At 39.7% G+C, this 25,566-nt stretch overlaps 3 protein-coding genes across 5 annotated transcripts in view; 1 reads left to right on the plus strand and 2 right to left on the minus strand.

Annotated features, from left to right (window-relative positions):
- LOC143288647 (ATPase MORC2-like) overlaps nt 1-7,870 on the minus strand; it is a 73,420-nt gene extending 65,550 nt beyond the window's left edge. Inside the window, exons 1-7 of the mRNA XM_076597315.1 lie at nt 7,584-7,870; nt 5,308-5,432; nt 4,124-4,177; nt 3,296-3,330; nt 2,531-2,599; nt 1,921-2,011; nt 809-917 (exon numbers count right to left, since the gene is read on the minus strand). Of these exons, the coding sequence (XP_076453430.1) occupies nt 809-917; nt 1,921-2,011; nt 2,531-2,599; nt 3,296-3,330; nt 4,124-4,177; nt 5,308-5,366 (417 nt within the window). The 5' untranslated portion in view covers nt 5,367-5,432; nt 7,584-7,870. The remainder of the gene's footprint in view (nt 1-808; nt 918-1,920; nt 2,012-2,530; nt 2,600-3,295; nt 3,331-4,123; nt 4,178-5,307; nt 5,433-7,583) is intronic.
- On the plus strand, nt 7,865-16,280 carry LOC143288648 (uncharacterized). Its single transcript, XM_076597316.1, has 6 exons — nt 7,865-8,026; nt 8,770-8,839; nt 9,628-9,726; nt 11,037-11,119; nt 11,769-11,886; nt 14,809-16,280. Exons 1-6 carry the CDS (start codon nt 7,870-7,872, stop codon nt 15,467-15,469), a joined length of 1,188 nt encoding a protein of 395 aa, XP_076453431.1. The 5' UTR covers nt 7,865-7,869; the 3' UTR covers nt 15,470-16,280.
- A 108-nt stretch (nt 16,281-16,388) lies between these two features.
- The window catches only part of LOC143288649 (transmembrane protein 248-like), a 28,701-nt gene continuing 19,523 nt past the window's right edge, over nt 16,389-25,566 (minus strand). For 2 of the 3 annotated variants that reach the window (XM_076597320.1, XM_076597317.1), the window contains exons 7-8: nt 25,298-25,438; nt 16,389-24,226 (exon numbers count right to left, since the gene is read on the minus strand). In XM_076597320.1, the coding sequence (XP_076453435.1) occupies nt 24,206-24,226; nt 25,298-25,438 (162 nt within the window). In that variant the 3' untranslated portion in view covers nt 16,389-24,205. The remainder of the gene's footprint in view (nt 24,227-25,297; nt 25,439-25,566) is intronic. The other variant, XM_076597318.1, reaches the window with a different exon arrangement.

Genomic DNA, 25,566 nt, shown 5'->3' on the forward strand with positions numbered 1-25,566 from the left:
GCGTGGCCTCACATTCATATTATCACTTGCAGAAGTCACAATGCATCTATTTCTTTTTCAGTTTTTTTTATATTGTGGTTGTTCTAGTATGATTTTGTGTGTGCAGATATCCATTTGTCCAGAAAATGATATTTTTGTGCAAATTACCAGACTAATGTTTGTAATGAACAAGTTGAAAATGTGACAAAAAACAAAACACTGATTTCAAAACAACAGCATGTCACTTAAAATGCATAAAATGGGAAAACATCATGTATTCTTTATTCATTTCCCTTTTAGAAAATACATACTTTTATGGGTCTTTCTCCAATAACAAAGAGCACAGAATTTTTTGAAAATTTATACCCGTTTTTTGTGAAAAAACCCTGGCAAATAGATTTCACTTAAATCTTATTTTCCTGGCAGCGAAAGGGTTAAGCTCAAAGTGACTTCTCACAACATTTTTCATGTGTGCGTGTGCGTTTTTTCCTGGCATCTTGATGCGGTAAAAATTAGAAAAGACACTGAAATCAACCAGTTTTTCCTTCAAATTGAAAATGTTCCTTTACTTGCAGTTTATGCACATGTATGTAACATGAAAACCATTTCAATAAAAGATTTTGATGCCATAGCAATGCTCGGGCACAATGTTGAATAAGTCAAGAGAAAATATAGCTTTCTTCTCCTTAAAATACTGATGATGTATACAACATTTTAAGAGAAAATGCAGCCTTCACTTACATGTAATGCAAATGATGTGTATAATGTTTAAAGAGAAAATTATCTTGAAGGAAACTTTATTTAGACAGATAGATAGAAAGAAATATACCTCATCGATGCCTTCCTCTTCATGGAATGTTCTGGACAGGAAGAGGGAGGACATGGTCAGCCCTTTCTTCGTGAACATAATCAGGTCGTTGCCAAGTCGCATAGAACCACTGCCACATCACAGTCATACTTTTTATTCTCACATGTATGTTAAGGTCAGTGGTTTTTTGTGTTTTTTTTGTTTGTTTGTTTGTTTGTTGTTGTTTTCATAGATAATTGAGTTTAATTTCAAGAGGACAGAAATCTGTGCTAAAGCACCTTCCAGACTGATAAACAAATACACAGATTTTTAGTGTCCATGAAAGCAAGCATGACTGTGCGCAAAAAATGTGTCTGCATGAATGTGTGTGTGCATGTGCGTGCATGCATGTGTGTGTATGTGTTCATGTAATACATGTGTACGCATGCAATTTCATGCCTACACTCACAATGGAGTGATGGCCTAGAGGTAATGCGTCCACCTAGGAAGCAAGAGAATCTGAGAGCACTGGTTCGAATCACAGCTCAGCTGCCGATATTTTCTCCCCCTCCACTGGACCTTGAGTGGTGGTCTGGACACTAGTCATTCGGATGAGACGATAAACTGAGGTCCCGTGTGCAGCATGCACTTGGCACATGTAAAGGAACCCACAGCAACAAAAGGGTTGTTCCTGGCAAAATTCTGTAGAAAAATCCACTCTGATAGGAAAACAAATAAAACTGCATGCAGGAAAAAATACATAAAAATGGGTGACGCTGTAGTATAGCAACGCGCTCTCCCTGGGGAGAGCAGCCCGAATTTCACACAGAGAAATCTGTTGTGATAAAAAGAAATACAAATACAAATACAGTGTATAAGTGCTTGAAGTGTATGATCATGTGTGCTTGCATGCGTTTGTGTCATTAAATAGAAGACATTTTATTGATTTAATTCAAAGATCATGATATATATTTCTGTTCTTGTGTTCATAATTACTGGGATATGACCGGACAGCACACACACACACACACACACACACACACACACACACACACACACACACACACATGCACATGCACGCGCACACACGCACCCCTACACACAAACACTGACTCCAATACTCACTCATCAAAACACAAGAAGGGTATACTCACGATTTCAGTCCATTGCCGTACATGCCAATGTTATGGTTGTCCACAGACTTCTTGGTGGACTTGCCAAAAGTGACGATGTCTGCTGTTTCATCTGGGAAAAGCAACATCAGTTGTTTGGTTTTTTTCAATGTCTAGCATGAACAATGAAACCACTGTATACATATTACCTTGACATGAATAATTTAACACCAATCCAGTATTTCTTGCCATTCTTCTGATTGGATTTAATAAAGTGTGTGCATGTGAGTGTATGCTATATCTGATTATTAAACTGAATATTTCTATTCGTAATGTGTGTATTGTAGTATGAATTTTTGCTGTTTTATGTATAATCTTATTACTCCACTTTATTTTATTTTTCATGGATTCTAAATCACTGAGCACAGCATAACATCGGTTATATGACACCACACACACACACACACACACACACAAAATGACAAATGGCTGCATTCACCACGGAGTTAAAAACAGTCATGTGAGTGAACGTGGGAGATACCGCCCAGAAACACTGAAGAAGAAAAAGACAGAAGCATACACACCCACCCACATGCCTGCCAACACAGCCCCCACCCCCTCCCCACCCACTCCTCAGCTACGCTACACTCACTGGGATCCATGCCTTCCCCGTCGTCCAGGAAACAGATCATGTAGCCCCCTCGCAAAGAGGCGTCTGCCACTGCAGCAAAGTGGATGAACAGTCATTTGAAAATCATAGTCACTGAAAGCTCAAAGCTCAGTCACTTAAAGCTCAAAACTCACAGTTACTTAAAAGCTCAAAGCTCACAGTTACTTAAAGCTCAAAACGACTTCTCACAACACTCTTCAGACAACAAAGCAACAAAAACTGAACATGAACATGACAACTTAACCCCACTCTTTTAAGTTACAGAATCTTTGAAGTTACAGAAAAGATCACTACAAACAGATGGGGACATTGGTTCACTCCCGTCTTTTTATAGAAAAGAGAAACATAAACACGGTGACATTCAACCCATTCTGTCTACGGATAAGAGAAACAGGAAAATGATGACATTCACTTCATTCTTGATGTAGATAAGAAAAGTAAATTTGAAAAGTAGTAGCACTGACTCCATTCTTATGAAAAACAGAAGAAGAAAAAAAAAGTAAAATAACATTCTTTTATTTACCTAGAAACAGTCACTCAACAGGCCAGAAAGACACAATTCAAGTCCTTTTTTTCCAGTAATGGTCACTGAAGTTTATTTAAGTGTTTTAACTGAATCATGTAACTTAATTTGAGCTTAGTTACAAAGATTCTAGGAGGTATACATGTGTATGTTTGCGTGCAGCTGTGAGTGCTTGCATGTGTGCATTTTCAACAAAACTGGAATTACATTTACCAAAACTGTACCTGTGTAAATGTTGATCTTGGTGGCAGAGGCATCTCTGAAAAGCAAAACAACTTTGTATCATAAAAAAAACACCCTAGGTTCAATTCAAAAAGAACAATTCTCCTTAAATATAGAGCAATAAAATGACTACACTCCATTCCTCAAATCATTTTTCAAGGCATACAAATAAAACTATTTCACTCTGTTTCTCATTGAAATACAATGTCAGAAATGATCTATTTCACAACATACTGCCAATGGCAACCTACTGTCTTGGCATCAGCAAAATGTATACAAACATCACAGAAAACTTTACCATCAGCTAACACAAATCTTTTAAAATAAAAGTACATGTTCTGCATCAACAGCTAACACAATAGTTTTTAAATACATATTCTGTATCTTTGTAAAGGTAGTCTATTTGATATAATAATGTCTGTTTCATTTTGATAACCAAACTGTGCAAAGAGAAACAGCAAAAGAACACACACAAAAAAACAGACAACATTAGTCAATTATAATCAAATCAGTTATCAAAAGGGAGAAACATTAAGTATCAAAAGACCATCATCAATATATGATAGTATATCACTATATGATAGTATTCAATAAAACTCAATAAAGTGGACATTTGCTATCTGTTGGTGTTATTGTAAACCTTTGATTCCATTTCAAAATCTTTCCTGTTGCAAAGATCTTTTCAAAAATTTTAGTTTAGAACAAATAATAATTTCAGATTAATCAACTCTGGCCAAAAGACATAGTGGTTAACTGGACTGCGACACTGAAGACCATGACACATCACAGATCTATCTGGAACAGTGGGAGTATGCAGATAAATGATCTACCTGGCATTGTCCAGAAGTTCTGCCAATGCACCAAAGAGAAACTCGTGAGTTGTCCTGCAAAAGTCCAGTACCAGTGAACATACTACTGACAAGAAGGAAATGACATTTAGAAATTAACTCTGTGTGTGTGTGTTGTGTGTGTGTGTGTGTGCGTGTGTTGTGTGTGTGTGTGCGTGTGTGCACACACATATGCATGTGTGTGTGTGCGTGTGTGTGTAAATATGTCTGTGCATGTTCAGAAATTAAGTGGCATGAAGTGTTTGTTTGTGTGTGTGTGTGTGTGTGTGTGTGCTAGTGTGTGTGTGTTTGTATGTGTATCTGTGTTTGTGTTTGTGTACAGATGTGTGTGTGCGCGTGCGTGCGTGCGTGTGTGCATGCATGCGTATGTGGGTGTGTGTGTGTGCATCTGAGTCTGAGTGTGTGTGTGTGTGTGTGTTTATGTGTGTGTGTGTATGTGTATGTGTGTGTGTGTGTGTATGTGTGTGTATCAGTGTGTGTGCGTGTGTGTGTGTGTGTGTTTCTGAATGTGTGTGTGTATCTGCATGTGTGTTAGTGTTAGGAGGTTGGAGTTGCATTCGTATACAGACACATACATGTGCGTCTATGTGCACCTGTGTGTATACATATATATCCACATCTTTACTAAAACCCTTTGAGAGTCATGACAGGTCACATTCACAAAAAGATGCATTGTCTAAATCCTCTCAGACAAACCATGACTTTTGACCCCCACCCCTCCCACACTGCTTACCACATCTTCATAAAGGATATGATTGGAAAGGTCTTAAGAATGTTTATGTAGTCTTATATCAATATATACTAATTACTATCCCTTCAATATTCCTTGTGACCCTGGTACTATTGGTTGTAAAGATACATTCTGTTCCAATTACAATCCTGGTATGCATACTAAGCTCAGTTACAAGAGATGAGAATCAAAGCATTTAATTTTACCATGGACAGACAGACGCACACACACAGTTACATGCGCACGCACACACACACAGTCACAACACACACACACACACACACAGAGTGACAAACATACACATGTACACAGACACACACACACACACACACACAGAGTAACACACACAAAGTGACACACACACACACACACACACACACACACACACACACACAGAGTCATAAGCTGCTGATACAACAAGCAGCCCTCAACTCACGAGTTTGTGTGCAGATAGTCAAAGCTAAGCTGGGCCCTGCTCAGCGTACTGTACGCCATGCTGCCCACTCAGAACTCACTCCCTCACTGCAACACTGGCCCCCTGCTGAGCACACAACTGCTCCTCTGCACAGAATTATAATCATGATAATGACAAAAGCTGTCTCCATGATGACATCTGGATGCTAACTTTTGGTGAGGTGTCATATTGAATACGTGTGCCAATAAAATGAGTGAAAAACAAGAAGGGATGCAACTGTAAAAATTAATTAGACTAGGAAAGATTATCTCCCTTACACAAGAAAAAACAAACAAAAACACAGTGTATAATTATTCCAAATAACATCATGAGCTAAATCAAAGATGTATTTTGCCTAACTAATCTTTTTGTGAGGAGTGGGGTGGGTGGGGAAGGGGGAGCAAATCTTTCCAACTTATACTTACTTCCTAGTCTACTGACAGGTTTGGATTTCTTAACACTTGTAGCTGCTCAAATAATGATTGATATCAAATTTAATTTCATAAAATTACACAGAGAGAGAGAGAGAGAGAGAGAGAGAGAGAGAGAGAGAGAGAGAGAGAACTGAAATGGAATGATACTGCAGACTACATGCGCACATACCAATTAAAAGAAAAACAAAGATAAAGTGGGTAAAAACAACATACATTTAAATTATCTATTTCATGTGTGAACCGCTTGACAAACCATTGATTTCAGTTTAGTGTCAATCTCGTCTTGCTGGCATGCATCAGAAAAATGTCCCTATGTCACTGATGATAAGTGCCAGTTTGAATGATGCCTTGCGGGGGCTTCCTTCAATCATTTTAAATACTTAGTCAAATAAAGTGAACATATAATCAGATTTATTGTAAAATACATGTGTGAATCCCACTTAGTGCATACAAGTATTCAAGCTGTTAACCAAACAGCTTTTTCAGACAAATATGATGCTTTGGGATTTTTGCCCCAATTGATCTGGTCCAATTCTTGTGTAAACAAGAGACTCATCTTCTTTCACAATGTTTTAATTTAAGTCTACAGATTTAAATTTTAACCAAGTTTCTAAAGATATTCTACTAATCTGTTTTAAAACTGCACCATTCCTGATTGAATTAAAGAATGTGTTTGACAACAGATTGGTTTTTAATTATTTGTAGATAGTTCATGAGCTAGAATAATGTGGTTTGGTGGGTATGGTGAATGCCCCAAAAGGTGTTTGTCACAGAACCCACTATCATGTCCCAATGCCAGAACACTGGAATGCATTATAATAATAATGTTGTTGTAAGGTTCATTCATATCACCCAGAGGGAACACTGGCTGGACATTTTATACTCTTTACTCTATCCAACTTTAGACAACAGCACAGAGAGTACACACACACTGACTCAGGGTGGAAATACCAAGAGCAGTAACTGCAAGCAAAGAAAGAGCATTGAAACAGAGACAATAAGGGTGGTGTGATCAGCATGGAAGGGGTGGTTGCTGACTAACATTCCTTGACCTACGGTGCCAAAGTTATTTGGAGAGTTGCTGTAATCGCTCACGCTGGCAAAACTCCGGAGTTAGAGCTGTATACGACAAAACTATATTCACTAGGCCTACATGCATGACTGGTCAAATCGTTTCAAGTTCTAATTCTATTACTTGTATAAATATATGTTTATTGAGTTAGAAAATATATCTTCTTTCATATTCTGATTATTAATCATGATCATGTCAGAATTTTTTTTTTTTTTTTTTTTTTTTTTTTACATAAGCATTTCTGATCTTCGTTAGCTTTTTCTGATAATAAAAATAGAACCCGGACACCCTATCTCTCCTAAGTTGCCTTTCTAAATCATTGAAGTAGAAAGACGGAAAATGAAATAATGAAGACTTATCATATACACATTGTGAATAATGTGTCTGTATTTGTATTTTTTCTGCACTGCACAGGAGCGGCAGAGGTACCCTGGAAAATTCAAACTCAAAGATGTCAATCAAAACGTTAGGAATGGAAGTATAGCCTGATGCATGTGACGGAGCATCTGAGAACGTGTGTTTATTCCGGATCTAACTATCCTAATGAATCAATCTGCAAACCCAACCTGCTTTTATGTTATCTTGAATGACGATACATGATTCAGATTCCGTTTCGGCATTTGAACCGCGCTGCTTTCAGTATCAGTATTATAATGTTCTGCTCGGGATATACGTATCTAAGAAAGGAATTACGCACCGGTTAGTCATCATGCACGTAATGAGTGGACTTTGAAAGGTGACAATATTCATACCTGGAATCAACTGTCAAAGTTTGAGTGATGTGCTCTTGCGGTGTAATAGTGTGTTTGTTTCCGTCACAGCGCCAGACCGCAGTCCGCCATGTAAAAATTACAGTACAATTTGTGGAATCGAAAGAAACTATTTCAAAATGACATTTCATATTCAACATATACATTAGTAGCTTACCAAATAGGATATTGTTGTTTGTGATATTATTGATTTCAATTGATCTGAAGCAAATTGGTTGCACCTTAATTTTACTTCCCTCGTGTCTGCTCTTTATTTTTAATTAGCAAAATGGCGACCTCTTCGGAGCGTGCAGTAAAGTCAACTTACGAGTCCAGCACATCGTCCGATTCCAGTGATGTCCAAACTGAAACGGAACCGAATGAAAAGCTACAACGATTCCAAGATGCAGCCGTCACTGCTGAGTATATCACAGATTTATGTCGATGTGCGGAAATTCATAGAATGAACCTATCTCTCTCTCTCTCTCTCTCTCTCTCTCTCTCTTGTCTCAGTCATTGATCAGACTCAGTCTCTCAGTCTTGTTCACTCACACACAAACACACACACAAACAGCGCGCGAGCGACACACACACACACACACACACACACACACACACACACACACACACACATGTGCAGGCATAAACAACACACACACACACACTTGCTCACCACCACCCCACCCACACTCACACAGTTAAAAAAAAGAAAAAAAAAAAGAAAAGCTTCATTGTGACTTGGAATAGAATACCAATTTAGAAAGAACAAAAGTTTTAGAAACATTCAAATTTACTAATACAAATTATACTTTTATTACAGAACTGTACCCAGTGCCAAACACTTTCAAAACAACTTTTTAACCATCACAAAATGTGTCTGGGTAGCAAACAATTTTTTCTAATGAAGCTTAGTCATTATTTTGCTCTAGTTTGATGAACAAATCTCAGCATTGTCATGTGTTTTAGTCTTCTCACTTTCTTAGGCTTAGAGAGAAAGGGAAAGTTCTATACAAATGCACATGTCCCTGATGTCATATTCTCCGTTTCGAAAAGTTCTCTCTCTGTTTCTCCCTCTGTCTCATTCTCTCTCTCTCTCTCTCTCTCTCTCTCTCTCTCTTTCATGTGACAGTTGTCATTTTTATGCATTAATAGGCAGCGGAATGACAGCAGTAATTTCTATATTGAACAGGGAACAAACCTGCTGGCACAACACAAACAGCACAAGATGGTCAGTTGATGAGCAGTCTTCCTTCTAAAAGGTAAATAAATTAGCATCTTTGCCTTTTTTTCCTGCAGAAATAATCAGAACTATAAATGTAATGTTACATTATCCAGTTGGATTCACTAGTCAGAGTAATCTGCCATTAACTCTTAGTTTGTTTTATTCTATTTTTTTGTTTTCAGTTTTTTGTTGTTGTTTTTTTGTTTTTTAGTTTATGCTTTTTATGTGTGTTTGTTTTTTGTTTTGCTCAAAAGCAAGATGGGCTCATGAGAGTTTCAGTTTGTTTTGGTTATTGGGAAATAATTTGCCTTATCAACTTGAATGTGTTTAGCAATATGTTTTGCCCAGTAATCAGTCATCAAACGTGTGTGTATCTGTCTGCCTTTGCTTTAAAATCCTCGAGGCCTGACCAGCAGTGTGTGTGTGTGTGTGTGTGTGTGTGTGTGTGTGAGGCCTGACCAGTACACTTTATGACTTTATATGTTGGTCAAACATCTGCCTACTTCCCAACCCCCCACCCCCTCCCCTCCCCCTACCACCCCTTAATTAAGGCAAATCTGCCAAATGTCACAGTGATGTAGCTATATGGATCAGTCCTATACTTGGATGTCTCAGTACTCTCACTGAAACTGAATTTATTTGAATTTTGTTGAGTTTGTTTGCCTTTTTTTTTTCTTTTTTTTCTTTTTCTTTTTTTTTTCTTTGTTTTTTTAATCATTTTGAAAGTATTTCATGAAATTTATTGTGATGCTAATTTCCCTTAAAAGAAGAAGTAAGAAAGACAAATAATCTTTCACAGTGCCTCTTCCCTTTTTGTTCCCACAGATGTGCTGATGTGAACGATCATGAAGACGAGAACCCTCTTGGCACAACACCTCAATTCAGAGATTTTGTGGCCAAGAAACTGGCTGAAAAATTGGACAGGTATTTTTTGCACACATTTTGTTTTGTTTATTTATTTATAGTCTGTTCATCCAAGATGATGATATAAGATTTTTTTTTTTTTTTTTTTTTTTTTTTTTTTTTTCACACAGAGAGATAGAGAGAGAGCATTTCTGTTATGAATTACACATCATTATTACATGCTTGAATTATTTGGCTGTTCATTTGGTGAAAATGCATGCAGTTTTAACCACATGTATGCTTCAGTTATTTCATTTCTGACAGGTATTAAGTCTTAATTCAGTATTTATTTACATGCACAGATGTATACAATTCTATTTTCTGTGTGTCAGTGGTTTTTTGACTCACTTGTGTAAACAAAGTGAGTCTATGTTTTAACCTGGTGTTCGGTTGTCTGTGTGTGTGTCCGTGTGTCTGTGTGTCCGTGGTAAACTTTAACATTGACATTTTCTCTGCAAATACTTTGTCAGTTGACACCAAATTTGGCATAAAAATAGGAAAAATTCAGTTCTTTCCAGTCATCTTGTTTAAAACAATATTGCACCTCTGGGATGGGCACAAAAAATAAAAAAGAAGCCTAATTATATGCAAACTGCATTTACTGTTATATTTATATTTTTTGTATTCTCTAAACTTGGCACTTTGACCTCTTATTCTGACACAACAACAAGAGGAGTCATTATTATCATTTTTTGTTCAAACAGGAACTTTTGCTAAGCATGGAATTTTTATTTATTTTGCAAACGTTTTGGTGCAGATAGTAAAAAAGGGAAATTACTCTGTAATTAATGCTAGGGGACTTAATTTATCACAAGTGAGTCTTGAAGGCCTTGCCTCTCTTGTTTGTTGTTGTTTTTGTTTGTTTTTGTTGACTTATTTCTGCCATTTCAGTTTTTTTTTAAATGTATGACATATAATATATACATTGTAATGGAAAACATTGTTTTTAAATCTGATTTTGTGCTTGATTTTTTTTTTTTTTTTTAAATTTTGTGTTTGATTTCAATTTTTGTTTAATTTTGTGTTTCTATATGCTCAGATTGGAAATCTGATTAAATCTTTGCACTACAAAGCGCATTTAATCATTGGTGTGTGAGTTCTTGTGTGTGCAGCTACCTCTGCCTTCTAGTTCTATGCTCAGATTTGTGTCCTAGAATACAGAATTTGTTACCAAATGATTTTTGCGAGTGTGACTGAGTGATAGAGAAAAAAATCCTTTTTTTTTTTTAAATCCAGTCTTTTCCTTTTACCCACTCCTACACATTTAGTTCTCCATCTTCGGTTTCAGCGTCATGGCTAAAAAAAAATTTTTGCTGAAATTTGGCTTTCAGGGAAATAGAATTCTGTGTGACAGAGACACCGGCGTCTGAATACGCACACTGGATCAGTGAGGATGTCAGAGTTATACAAGAAGGTATCTGCTCTCTTATCTTTTCCTGCCATCTTCTCTTATGTCTCCCCCCCCTCCTCTCTTTTTGATCAGTTATTTTGATGATAATGATAATGCATGTGGTGATGATATTAGTAATGATAATAATAATTTCATAATCTAGTACATTTACATAGTGCTTTCAAATATTTCAAAACAAGCCACACAAAAGCACACAAACATACTTACACACACTCACACACACACACAAAAGCCACACAAGAACACACATACATACACACACACACACACACACACTAACACACAAGAAATATAGATCCATAGAATACAGAGTATGGAATGGAGTGTCTTAGCTATGTAGAGATTGTTTAAAAAGGAATGTTTTGAATGGCGCGAGTGAAAGACCGAAAAAGGCAGTGAATTCCAGGTTTGTACAGTTGAAGAACACCAAGCTCTAGCTGTATTGTTTTTAAGCTCTACATGGGCGCTACACGCTAAGTTTTGATTTTCCAATTGAACTTGGGAGAAAGGGCAAGACTTGGAATCAAACCCAGACCCTCACAAATACTGTGTTGGCAGATAAGTGTCTTAACCATTCTGCCACGTTCCTCCTCTGTTCAAATGTGCTGTTCCATGAGAATTCTTAGTGATCTTTCCCTGATGTGGTGTGCAGGTGTTCGTCTGTTTTCGGACTCGCCCAGCGTTGTGTGTGACACGGAGGAAGTTCCCAGCCAGCCACAAGGAGCCCGGAAACGGCACCACCATCGGGCCCACAAAGCTATGTCTGATGGGTGAGTTGTGTGCAGAGTTACCAACCCTGTTAAGTGTTGGTAGGAACAGTCAGGAAATTTGGTAGGAATATTTTGAATTTGGTAGGAACACTCAGACTTGGAGCCACATCGGCAAACGTACATTTTATCTACAAGGCATACAAACACTCTGGGCCTACCTGCAACACGGTGTAACTGCTATGATTAAGCTGATTGCTCCACTGAGTGCTGTTTCAGCGATTAGCTGAGGATCATCATGAGAGACCAATATTAGTAGTGACTGCCTTGGCCTCATGATTGATAGGTCTAGAGTGTCTGGGTAATGTTATGACAGGAAAGCATGTAGCCATGCTATGTAGTCGAAAATGAAGTTGGAACAGTTTTTCCATTGGCGTAACGTTGGAACAAACTGCGATCAAGCGTAACGAAACACGGTGAAATCATAACAGTTGGCTTCTCTGCTTGTGACAAAGCTCTTTTTCTTCTCGTCCTTCTGTGTTCGTGGCTTTGAATGCCAGTATTCACCCATAAAGATCTTTTGGTGTCATATACTGTACCATGTCAAACTGATGCAAACTAGGCCTATTGGTTTGCTCTGCTTGGCCAAATTTCGCGCGGCTAACAGTGAAAAGACGGGCCCACCCGCTCTCAGCCAATCAAACGCCTCTAAAAGCTATAAGCGCTGAATCATTCCTTTGGCCAAGGCTCTCCACGCCATCTTGTCAGGTTTACGCTCTGTCTCGTCTTACGCTTTTTTCGGCTATTAAGCGTATCCTTTTGGCCTTTTTTTGTTGCATGCGGCTTGTGTTTATTGTATTCTTACATTCTGTGTACTCGATTCGACTCGGCACCCTCGATTCGTTCGTTTTTTTCTGCCTCTAAGTCGCTCCTGTCTTTCCTTTCTCTGTTGGGGGTCGGATTTTCGCTGGGTGCCTAAGCGCGGGTTCCATGCCTCGTGTGCCATACCACGAAGGCAGGGGTCATGACGCTGGGATTGAGACTCGGACCGCGGCGATGCGTCGTTAGACGCTGATCGCGGAGGCGACTTTCGTACCAGTAAAACGGTCATGAAGGGGACCGTGGGGAAAGAGGTACGAGCGTCGCCTCCCGAGGTGTCCCAGCGCGAGGCAGGGAGAGGGGGGAATGGCAAGTCCTCTCCTGGCTGTGGGGACTCGCAGCTAGGCGCGAACTCCCAAGGGGAGGCCGCGCACGGCCATTACCCGGGTCCCCACTCGGAGACGGCCCTCACGGGCCCCATTGTTGTTCCCCCTCCTCCCTTCTCTGTCGACCCCCCTCCCCCACCTCCTTTTGGTGGGGGAGAAAAAGTTGGTTCCGGGGGGGGGGGATCTCTACTTTGCCCACCCCGGGCCAAGCCACCCCAGTCTCCCCACGGGAGGGGATTCGGGGCGCGTGGCAACCTGCTCTGCAGGTCTTCCCGCTATCCGGCCGGTCTCCCCTGCTGGGGGAGGCCCGCGCGTGTCAGGCGGTTCCGGGCAGTCAGCCCGCTCGTCTGCGAGCGGGACTGACACCCAAGTCGGACCTGACCTCCCTCCGACTTGGCCAGGTTTTTCCCTTCATGGAGGTCAACGCGCCAGTGACCCTTGGGGTTCGGGTCACAGTATGGCTGGTGCCCATGGGTAGTTACCCCCATTCTACCCGTACTGGGGTGCACCTATGGTGCACGCTGGGTTGCCGGGAGTACCAAGGGCCAGCCCCTTGTCCGCTCCCCACCCGACCCAACCCAGCACATCTCACAGGGTGACACACACAGCCCCGACAAGTGGGATCAACTTCTTGTCGGTCAGGTCGAGCTCCTCGACCAATATTGCCACTCTGTCCACAAATCGGGTCTCTGTCAACCCACAGGTGACCTCCACGGTCACAACGGCCTTTTTGTCAGGACCGACGGCGGCTGAGGGGCCCTACTCGGCCCGGGGGAGCCTGCGGTTCCCACCTGCCCAGCCCTCGGTCCTACAGTGAGATGAGTGCGTGTTTGTCCCCTCACAGCACCCGTGGGTCCCTCTTGCATCCAGGGATGCCCTCTCAAGAGGTGGCACCCACCATCCCAAGCATGGTTGGACCTACGGTCCACACGCTCCCCACCCGCTTCAGGTGTCAAGGACATAACAGCGGTGGCCATGGTCCCGGCTTTCACATGCATACTTTTTTTCTTTCTTTACTGTCTGTCTGGGGGCATGTGCATGCAGGACACCGTGACTAGGATTCAAACCCAGAACTATCAGATTGAAAGTCCAGTGCTTTAACCACTTGACTGTTGTACCCATCATGACAAAGCTGTCACTTTATTCAGTCATGTAAGTCAAAGCCTTGCCAACACTGCAAGTCTGAGCATCTCTTACAACTTAAAATCAGATTTTCACATTGTGGGATTCTTGTTGTCCAATAGTACCCCAAATACCATACTTTCTTTTCGTATATATATTAGTTTACACGTTTCAGAATCAGTCTTATGGTTACATTTCTAGGTTGTTGTTTTTTTTGGTTGTTGTTTTTAATGTTCTGCTTCTATGTCTCAGGCATGAGATACTTCAAAATAAGGTCTGAAATCAGACTTGAGGGAAGATTTGTAAAGTGGCTCATTTCTGTTGTTTTACTCACAGCTGGGGATGTAGTTTGGTGATTGATTTCACAAACCTTGAGTCTCATCCCTGATCTTTATATTTTGACGTTGTGTTTGAAAATCATAGTTTATTGTGTTGGAATAATGTACACTTTAAAAAATGTCTCCTTGTGAATGACTGGTGTCATGTGTGAAATCTCTTTTGTCCCTGCACAAGGTTCAGCACTAAGTAAATGTGTTTATTATCATTATTAGAAGTTTATTTGGCCTTCCAGACTGGATATGGTTACAAATTATTTTGATAAGATCAGTTGGTTATTATACATGCTAATTATGTTCAGTTGCATGTGTGTGTGAGACAGCTGTGAAGCAGAACGACTGGCTTCAGTGGCCGTGACAGCTGACTTTCTGGCAGCAGAGCGAGCCATGTGGAACCGCCTGCATCAGAGTTCACAGGATTCCACAGAGAACCAGGTGACTGCGGCCACCACTGCTAAAAACGGTGTGCCTGACTCTGCTGCCATCCAGCCTGAGACAGGCAAGAAAAAGAAGAAGAAACGGAAGAAGAAGAAGAAATCGGAGAGTGGCAGAGAAAGTGTAAACAGCAAGGGGCACGACTCAGACTCGGACACCGTAACAGATCCCAGTTCTCACAAGGAAACTTTGACAGACAGTGCCAGGAGAAAGAAGAGGAAACTGGGAGACACTTCTGCATCATCTGTGAGTGTGTCTGACAACAGTGCTGTGAAGAAAATGAAGACAAACACCGAAAACGTCAGTTGTGAGCACTGGGAACATGTTAAAGAAAAGAAGAAACATAAGAACACTGAAAACAGCATAACAGTAAGCTCTGCAGTAGACACTGAAAATGGACACAGTGGTGGAAGTACAAGAAAAAAGACAAAGCACAAAAGCGTCCTTCACACCGCAAGTGAATCAAATACTGCCAAAGGGAATGACACAATAAACATGAATCATGGTGCACACAAAACAAAGAAGAAGACACACAAAAATGCTGAATAGAGCACAGCTGACTTACTGGATACATAGCTGAACAGCTCAGCAAGTCAGTGGTGAGCTTGATTCCCCCACCCCCCCCACCCCCCGCCCCCAACACCCTCCCCCCGCCCCCCTTTAATTTTTTAACTGCCCCATCATCTGCAAGTGTTTCGGTGTCATTCCTCCCACACCACTCATTTTGGGTCCCTCATACACACTTGGGGTTCGTCTGCTTCAGTCACAGCGTTTGAATTCATATGAAAGTCAGATTCACTGATTTTCAGTGAACATGCTTAACCAATGTTTACATACTGATTGGTGTAAACTGACACAGCATGCCTTTTTGTACAAATATGTGCACTCATACACACACGTGCGTGCACGCACACACACACACACAAACTTGCACACATACATACACACGCACAAACACACACACACACACACACACACACACACACACCTTAATGTTCTCTTTACACCAAAAAAAGAAAAATCATTATCAAAGGATCAGCCAGAGAAAAAAGGCAGAATGGAAAACAAGGAGACATGTATCTGAATTTTCAAACTTTATTCATCTCCCACATACTTCATAAGATTCCCACCAAGGTGACACACACACACACACACACAAAATGTGTTTTATGTACATGAATGTCCGTTGTCATTAAAATAACCAAATACCCAACTTCTCTGTGCTGATGACATCACAGTAGCATCAATAACACAGAGAGTAATTGATATAAAACCCACACAAATAAGGAAAATGCATCTGTGATTCTGATTCAATGTGCAACTGAAGGAGGAAAAATAAACACAAATGAGGAAAAATGCATCGATCTGTGATTCAGTTTTTGTGTGCAACTGAAGGGTGTGTGTGGGGGGAGGGGGAAGGGAAGATCTGTTATTTTTGAGTAAAATGATGTCTATCAGTATCAGTATGTCATTCTGTTTGGGGGTGGGGGTGGGGGTCTGTTATTCTTGAGTAAAATGATGTCTATCAGTATCAGTATATGATTCTGTTTTTCTGAATTTCTTTGGAAATCTATCTTGACCCTGTTTAAACTAAAGCAAAGGGGAGTTAGGACTGTAATCCTAAACCACTTTAATTATATAGAATGAGGTAGAGATATTTCTGTATTCTTATATTTCCATTCTTCTGTGCAACTGAGAGAGAAATATCTCTGTGGCTGCATTCTTCTGCGAAACAGATGGGGGAAAAGTACCTATTTTACTTTCCTCTTCTCCCTGAACTCAGAGAATCAAAGAGTTATTCGGGCACCACACACACAGAAATGTTCATCAGATTCCTCCAGGTCTGACTCCAAGCCTGGCTCTCTGCAAACAGCTTTCCCATCCATTTTCCAAAGTTGTCAGTCTGTTATTTTTGTTGTTGAATTTCTTTCTCTCGTCTTCTTTCTCCATATGTTACCTATACCAAGAGTGAGAGAAAATGTCTGTTGTCTTATTCTTCTTTACCACTAAGGAGATACACCTTCTGTTTTCATTGATACACCATATTTCCTCAACTCAATAACTGTCTTTGTATACAACTCTTCATCATTATGCAGGTTTCTTGTCTGCAGTTGATGTGTGTGTATTTTCTGATGTGGTAAGTTCACTAGTTCATAATATGCTTTTTTCTGATTGACATGTATTTGCTTATTGACTGATCAGTTGAATATTTTTACTTCTTTTCTTTAACAAGTATATAATGTATCTCCTACCCCCACCCCAAAATTCAACAGAGACATGACTGCATCAAACAAAAACATCAAGTGTTCACCTGTCAAAATCATGCTTTAAATAAAGAAAAAATGCTCTGAACAAGCGATTAACTAAAACAATATACAAGTCTGCAGACTTGCCAAAACCATGTAAAAAGAAATACTGATGATTCAGTTACAAGTACAAGATGATGGTAGTGTGTCTGTATAATCTCTATTCATATACACAAGGGGCTATGTTTAGGGAGGTTAGGGGATTTTGTACAGAATTCAGAGGGGTTAAAGTAGAAATTATTTTAATGTTTGTTTGCATCGCAATAAAAATAATGATAATAATACAAAAACCTGCAAATATAAATACTCTGTGTGATAAAACAAAGTCTTTCCACATCACAACAATGAGGAAATATCACAAAATGCTAACAAGATGATAATGTGAGCAATTCATGAATAACAAACAAAACCTTTCTTATTCCTGCTCCTCAGTTCAAGGCTTTAATTCCCATGGGATTTTCCTTCTTTTTTTTTCTTCTTTTTTTTTAACCCTGCCATCTAAGTAGCTAAACACTGTTTTGGACATCAGTGAGTATGGCATTAGTGAGTTTTTCAGTGTTTACAAACCCCACTGAACACCAATATCTTGATGCACCCATTTCAGAGATGCTCACCCCTCTGACCTCTTTTTGGCAGCAGTTTTGACTATTTTAGGAACTTGTCTCAGCTTTATTACCCAAGACCAGTAGTGTGACTCACTACCCATGTGTGTAGCAAAACTACCAGGTGGCATACAGAAATGCAGACCCAGCAAGCTGAAAACTAACTTGTTGGACAATTTCAGTGTTGGTGTGACACTGGAACAAAATACAACCAGTAATAACAAAATGTTTGAAATCAGGACAGTTGCATCACTGCCATTTAATGGTAACTACTTCTTTCTGTATGCGCACATCAAGGGTATTTGGACACTTGCACTAGTTGCATCACTGCCATTTAATGTTCTGTATGCATGTGCACAGCAAGGGAATTGGGACACTTGCCCTAGTTGCATGTCTGTACATACAACATTTCTTCATTGTTAACAAATGAAATACCGCTAGAATTTGAACTGTAATCCTCTGACCTCCAACATGCAAGTCTGTGCACTGACTACTCAGCTATGGTGCCCATCAAACACGATCCTACATTTGATCATACTAAATGTTGCTCCACAACCAGACACACGCACACCAAAAGACAAAACAGTCACAGTGATAATGTACTTCAGTCTTCTTCCTCTGCATTTGCTTTCAGTGGTCCCTTTGTTTTAGTCTTCTTCCTCTGCATTTGCTTTCAGTGGTCCCTTTGTTTCGGTCTTCTTCCTCTGCATTCGCTTTCAGTGGTCCCTTTGTTTCAGTCTTCTTCCTCTGCATTTGCTTTCAGTGGTCCCTTTGTTTTAGTCTTCTTCCTCTGCATTTGCTTTCAGTGGTCCCTTTGTTTTAGTCAGCTTCCAACTACTTCCTCTGCATATGCTTTCAGTGGTCCCTTTGTTTCAGTCTTCTTCCTCTGCATTTGCTTTCAGTGGTCCCTTTGTTTCAGTCTTCTTCCTCTGCATTTGCTTTCAGTGGTCCCTTTGTTTAGGTCAGCTTCCAACTACATCTGGAAGAAGTTGACATTAACAAAAGTGTGGGAGCTCACTGTTCATAACAAGTAATTTGTTATCTATTTTAATCATCCAAAATAGGATGATGTTTTCAGAGCTTACCCCAAAGACAAGAAAAGAAGGAATCTATTGTCTGTTCCATAATTACTGAAACTGAATCAGCAAGCTATTAGTTTATTTTTCTTATTGTTCATGGGTTTTATACTGTATCAATCTGAACAGTTGACAGAATAACTGGGAAATATTGTTAATGAGACATGAACATTGTTTTCTATCTTACCAGTGTTAACACAGTTTTCAATTACACCAACATCATGGTTTTGTTATACCAGGGTGTGTGTTATTTTGTGGTGGTGTTTTGGGTTTGTTTGTTTTTTAATCACACTGAGCACAACACTTTCAAGAAATAACAGGACAACATGAGATCTGTAAAGATGTCACAGTAAGTACAATCTGTTTCATCTCCAGTAACCAAAATCTTAATTTACAAAAGAAAAAAGAAAAAAAAAACTTTACAGTCTGCACATTACAAATGTCTGCATAGTGAACACATGGCATTTATCCATTAGGCAGCCAACAGTAAACAAAGAACAGATATATCCATCAGCAAAAATTAAACACAAACTCCAGTCATACGCAGAGGGCAAATATTTATTAAAGTAATGGGGTTTAATTTTAGCACAGACTGACAGAGGACAAATACTGTGTTAGCAATGGGAGTTTTATTCTTCCCGAGAAAAGAGTGTTGAATAAACCAAATTATACTACATCAGTGCATGGAACACATTGTTAAAACCCCCTTTACAATTAACAGCATAAAGCAAATTAATTCAATTACACACAACATATGGTCAAACCATTTTAATGGTAAAACGTTCCATGGCAGTACATTTCAGAGTGCAACGATGGAAAGGTGCCACAAGACTTCAGATACAGACATGGCATTCTGCAGATCAGTAGCGCATAATGCACAGGTTAGTGCCATCCTGTCAGGGCAAAGCATCTGCTATCCAGTGTTTGTCAGTTCAGAGTAGACTTTTTTTTTTTTACATACTTATCTGAAGAAGAGAGTTTTGTAAATGATTTCTCCTGTCTCGTAGAGAAAAAGTGACACTTTAATACATGGTGAACAGTTAAGATCATGACTGACACATGAAAATGACTGTGACAAAACTACCAGTCAACTGCAAATAAAAGTTCTAAGTGTTGGTCATATGAACTGAACACTGCGATTGCTCAAGTTGATTCTGCACTTCTGCAGCTTGTTCAAATACGCCAGTTCTCACTATACACTTCTTTTTTTCCTCCTGGCATGACTTATCGCATTGGGTTATGCTGCTGGTCAGGCATCTGCTTAGCAGATGTGGTGTAGCATATATGGATTTGTCCGAACACTGATGCCTCAGTGAGTAACTGAACTGAACTATATACAATATTCTAACTGCCACGAAGCTGATCCATACCTTTCTCCGAAAAATTCCAGCTTGTTGACTGATATCACAGTATTATTGTTATAATCACTGTTGCATACAATAGCCCAGCCAATCACACAGGGCCATGTAAGGGCTGGAAACACCACCAACAGATCCTAAAGAAAAAGAAAGACCTTGAAAACAAAATATTTGCAAATGAACCAACAACAGGGCAGAAAATAAAAAAAGAGATGACAGAAAGAAAAGGGAAAAGCTAAAAAGAGCAACAGAACAGAGAAATTTGCTACCACAGATTTTCCAGAAGATCGGATGTAATTTGTAACGAAGGAAAAAACCAATAACAAAGACAGTCGCAGGAAAGAGGAAATTTCTTGCACAGTATTCCCAGATAGGGGACGTTCTATAATTGAAAAAACAACAACAAAAAACCTCCACCCAACTTGGGCTGTTACAGGAATACCAATTTAAACAGGCACACATGTATGCAGTGTTTGTGAAATTCTGTCCAAACTGATCTAATGTCATCAAAAACCAAGCTCTTGAAACAGACTATCAAGAACTAAAGAGATAGGTGTACATTCACCCAAGTCCGCCAAGAGCGAAAGAGATTAATGTACACTTACTCAAGTCTGTCAACAGGTACAGAGATAAGTGTACATTTACACAAGTCTATTAGCAGCTAAAGAGATAGGCCTGCATTCAGCCACGTCTTTTAACAGCGAAAGAGAAACGTTTACATTAACCCACATCTGTCAACAGCTAAAGAGATGAGTGTACACTTACCCAAGTCTAAACAGGAACACATACTTCACTTGCAACACACAGTGGGTTATGCTTGTATAATATTAATAATTTACATAAAATAAAATATATATATAATAATAACGTCTCTCATGAAAAATAGGTAGGCAGCCACAAACGTGACACTGAAAAAATCATCAATGTCACCCCTCTCACACCAACTGAGCCATTTAGAAACACTATAGTTAATCTCTCTCCTATGTGTCCGACTATTCATGCTATAGACAAATATGCATAAATGTGCACAAACTAATGTGCATCACATCAAAATGGGGGGTCTCCAACCCTGAAAACCGATATGAGCATTGCACAAACCTGCAAGTTAGATGGCACACATTACAAATTGCTTAACTATGACATGACCATATAAGATTTTTTTTTTTTAAGTGGGTGGAAAAAAAGAGTTATGTCCTAATGGTGTTGATTATGTTTAATATAAAAAGTGCAATTTATCTATCACTACAAGCCACATAGTGTCTTCAATCATACTGAATATAATCTTAACAAAAAGTAGTGCCTTCTGTCATACTGAAAATAATGTTAATAAACAGTAGGCTCACTAACAGTCACAACATCAAAATCCAACAGTGCACTCTCACTGCGTAACTCCAAACCACACATAGACAACAGTTTGTGTATTTGGAGTTTCCTCGATCTTCCTACACATCCACATACTATACATCCACCCACAAGCATGCCAGACAATGCCAACATTCCCTCCTATACAAATACATCTTCAGATTTAGATAACTCTTTTCCCTCTCACCCACACATGCCCGCTCTGTCTTGTTTTCACCAAGTACAATTTCAAGCTCATCAAGACATTTATCACCCTATCAGATATCCCAGGAGAAGCTCCTTCTGTGATTACTGAAGGCAAATCAAAGAGCCAGCCGTCCCATTCAATAGTTCACACTTCCACACACCATGGATTCCTTGATCCTTGGTTTCTAATTCTATACACTGAAACTCTTTGTCTTGCTATCATAAAAAAAATAATTTTTAAAAAAGCAAAAAGGAAGAAAGCAACACACACAAACACACAAATCAAACACAGACTGTCCACAGATTCTACTGAAAGCTGGTACTATGGAATCTTCATTCAATCTTGAAAAGCTTGTCTGTGGAAATTATCCCATGCCTCACCCACACCATCACCCAAACCACATTGCCCCAGTGATCGTTCCACTGGGTCTAGACAGCCTCAGTCCAGATCTCTGCCTTTGGGTTTTTTTTTGTTTTGTTTGGGGTTTTTTTCCAAATTTTCGGTAGCAAAAAGAACACATCATCAAACTACACTTTACCCTCAAATCATATGGATTAACCTTCAGTGAACAGAAGAATGCCAAATACACTGCTTTCACACAATGTTCCAAATTTGCATACAGGGTCATCATTACAATAATATCTTCTGTAGCATAATGCAATCGAAAATTCTTTCTAGAAAAACACCACAGTATCAAACTGGATTTCACAAAGCAAAACCAATGTCTGAGTCCACACACTGGACTCAGGTACATAAGTTTGTTCCAAAAGGAATGCATATTTTATTTCAGGCATGTGAAAACAATCCTCATCTTTCTTACACACCTTTGTACAATATCCTCCTTACGCACATGTTCATAACCTTTCTTATTCACAAACACAAGCAACCTGTAAAGATGCACAAACAATATGCACACAAACACACAAGCATGCATGCATGTGCACACACATGCACACAGACACATGCAACTGCAAGACACAGGACTCTTAATTCCTCTCAGCATTCAGTATTACAACCAACTAAACACGACCCACACTTGGCACTGCTTCCTGGAGATTCTCAAACTGCCATACTGTGTAAATTCATGACATCAAGCTATATATGTATAGCATAAGACCCCGGGTGGAAACGATCTTAACAGTGCAAAGCTTGCTTAGGTCTAAGAACATCCCGAAGTCTCAGCTTATTACACAGACCTGGAAAAATCTTAAAGCTAAAGCAAAGTTTGTGCTGCTAAAATCACTCTTAAACAACCCAGCACAGGTGCTTTGCTTATCAGAAACCTCGCTATCCTGTATGAACAATATCTTTCATTTACAAAAATACAACAAAAAAACTATACAGAAAGAGAAACAAACACCACCAAAAATTATTAATACACCAAGAGAATGAGATGTTCTCTCTGTAACAACAATTACAACAAAGAGACACAGAGAGAGAGAGAGAGAAAAGAAAGCAAGAAACAAGGAAACTCTTCCTCTCTCACTCTCCAAATCTACATTTATACCTTACACCAAACTGCATCTGAAATATGGTTTAAGACACACAACATCTTCCACACACAGCCACACAGTTTCAACACAGGTCAAATGTACCAAAAAAAACCCATTCACCACATTCCAACATCACAGAACAATGTAAGTAAACAAAGGGGAAAACAATCGTTTATCACCTTGTATCAACAAAACTATATACACACACAACAATGAAAAACATGTGGCAGAATTTCACTGTTGTTGGTCCTCTATCCTCCCTCCCCTCTCTCCCATCACAAAACCATCACTGCAACTCCATCCATGTCAAGGAGGCAGGCAGTTTTCTGCGTAGCTGATCATCATCTCCATACTTGTTTAACAAAGAAAATATTTACTCAAAACACAAAACAAAAAAATTGTGATGTTATGATACTTTACTCTGTTTCTGAACATTTTATCATGGCATCACAGATATACAAACTTAAAAAAAAAAAAAAGTTTTTTCTTAAAAATGTATAAAGGCTTGCTTTGTTATTCAGCGTTTTCATCCTAACTTCAAAGATTCAAAGAAGAAAATAATAATGAGGTGATTATCCACCACTGCCTAACCCCTCAAGTGTCATAAAAATAACTCTCCCTGTCTTACTTTAGCAAAAACATACAGTCCCGAAAATGCCTATGCATCAGATGACGTACCACATATGATGCCACAAGGGAACTTTCTTCCCACTAAAGTTCATGTGACGCACGCATCATCCAATCTTATGAAGTAACGCTCATGGCGCCGCTAGTGCAGATGAATAACTGCCTGCAGGTTCAAAAAGTGAGAAGAAGCTACCCGTGACATGGACCTGTTTTTGCTGGAACTGCCAGAGTGTTGGCCCTTGGTCCCCGCAGGTGGCACCACCCACTGCCCGTCTCACACCTGGATGAGAGTGTGCTGCAATATAACCATGGGACACGTCACCAGGACGCTCACCTCAACCCCCAACACTATATCACTACCCATTTTTCATTGCTGTTATATGTCGCTCAGCCGACCAGCCACACAGAGCCATGACAGGGCAGAAAAATCAAAATTTAATTAGAAATTGAAAAGTAAAATAGTTGTCTGGTAGAACCTGGACAACAGAAAAATTGAGCACAAGTACAATTGTATTAATGCACACAAATCTTGGACATGCCTCTGAAAGTGAACTTTCTGCCCATTTTTCACCATAAAAAAAACAACTCAACCTAACCTGAATGAAATAAGATTATATGTCATACACAAAAGTGTACACAATAAAAGGCATACAAAACAAAACAAATATAATGGGCAACTCACGCACCACACCAAGAATGCCCAATTATCAAGGAAAGAAAAAGACCAAAGAAATCCAAGGCTTTCTATGAATAAATTTAAAAAAAATTACAACAGGTCAACTGACCTGCAAGGGAGAAAATAAGAAGGGAAGATATGACAACAAGAAATGAAAAGACCTGAAACAAAAAGAGTGATAGGAGAAAAAAGAAAAAGAAAAAAAAGATGGAAACTGTGGCACAGGATTTCCAGAAGAGGGGGATACTGTTCATTGTGGAAGAGTTCTCAGCATCCCCACAGGGGGTGGGGGGTGGGGGATAAAGCCACCTTTCTGCCCCCCCCCCCCCCCCCCCCCCCCCTCAAACGCCACTGTTGTACAAGTTTTCCGGACACTCAACTCGCCTGCCTTCTTGTCTTTCTTTACAGACTTTTCCCACATATGTTGTTTTGGTTTTTTTTTGTTTTGTTTTTTTAAAGACAAGCTCTATCCTCTGACTCCAAGTCTAAGATCCTCCATCACCAATCTAAAAACTCAAACCTGGTCCATAGCTTAACAAACATAAAACTCAACTGAAAAACAATGAAGCAAAAATCAACTGTCACTCACTCACTCAAATACACACACACAGACTCAAGTGTTTCTCGCTCTCGTCTGGGCTCCCTCTCACTCACATTTAGCTCCCCTACCCACAACCCACCCCCATTTACCTTGTCTGAGGGACACTGAGTGTGGATAACCTTGACCTTGGGAGGCCGACCTTTGATAATGGCGTAGCAGAAAAGGGAGATGACCATGACAAAGAGGAAGTAGCTGGAGTGCATGAGGTGAAGGTTCATGGCAGAGCGGTCCTGGAGCACACAGCACAACCACTGTGTCAATCACTTATGTCAGTCACAACACTGATCATTTTCATCTGGTATGTGTGTTGTGTGTGTGTGACTGTGTGAGTGTGTCTTTATGTCTGTTCTGTGTGTGT

The sequence above is a fragment of the Babylonia areolata genome, chromosome 12 (genome assembly GCF_041734735.1).
Source record: "Babylonia areolata isolate BAREFJ2019XMU chromosome 12, ASM4173473v1, whole genome shotgun sequence".
NCBI lineage: Eukaryota > Metazoa > Mollusca > Gastropoda > Neogastropoda > Buccinidae > Babylonia > Babylonia areolata.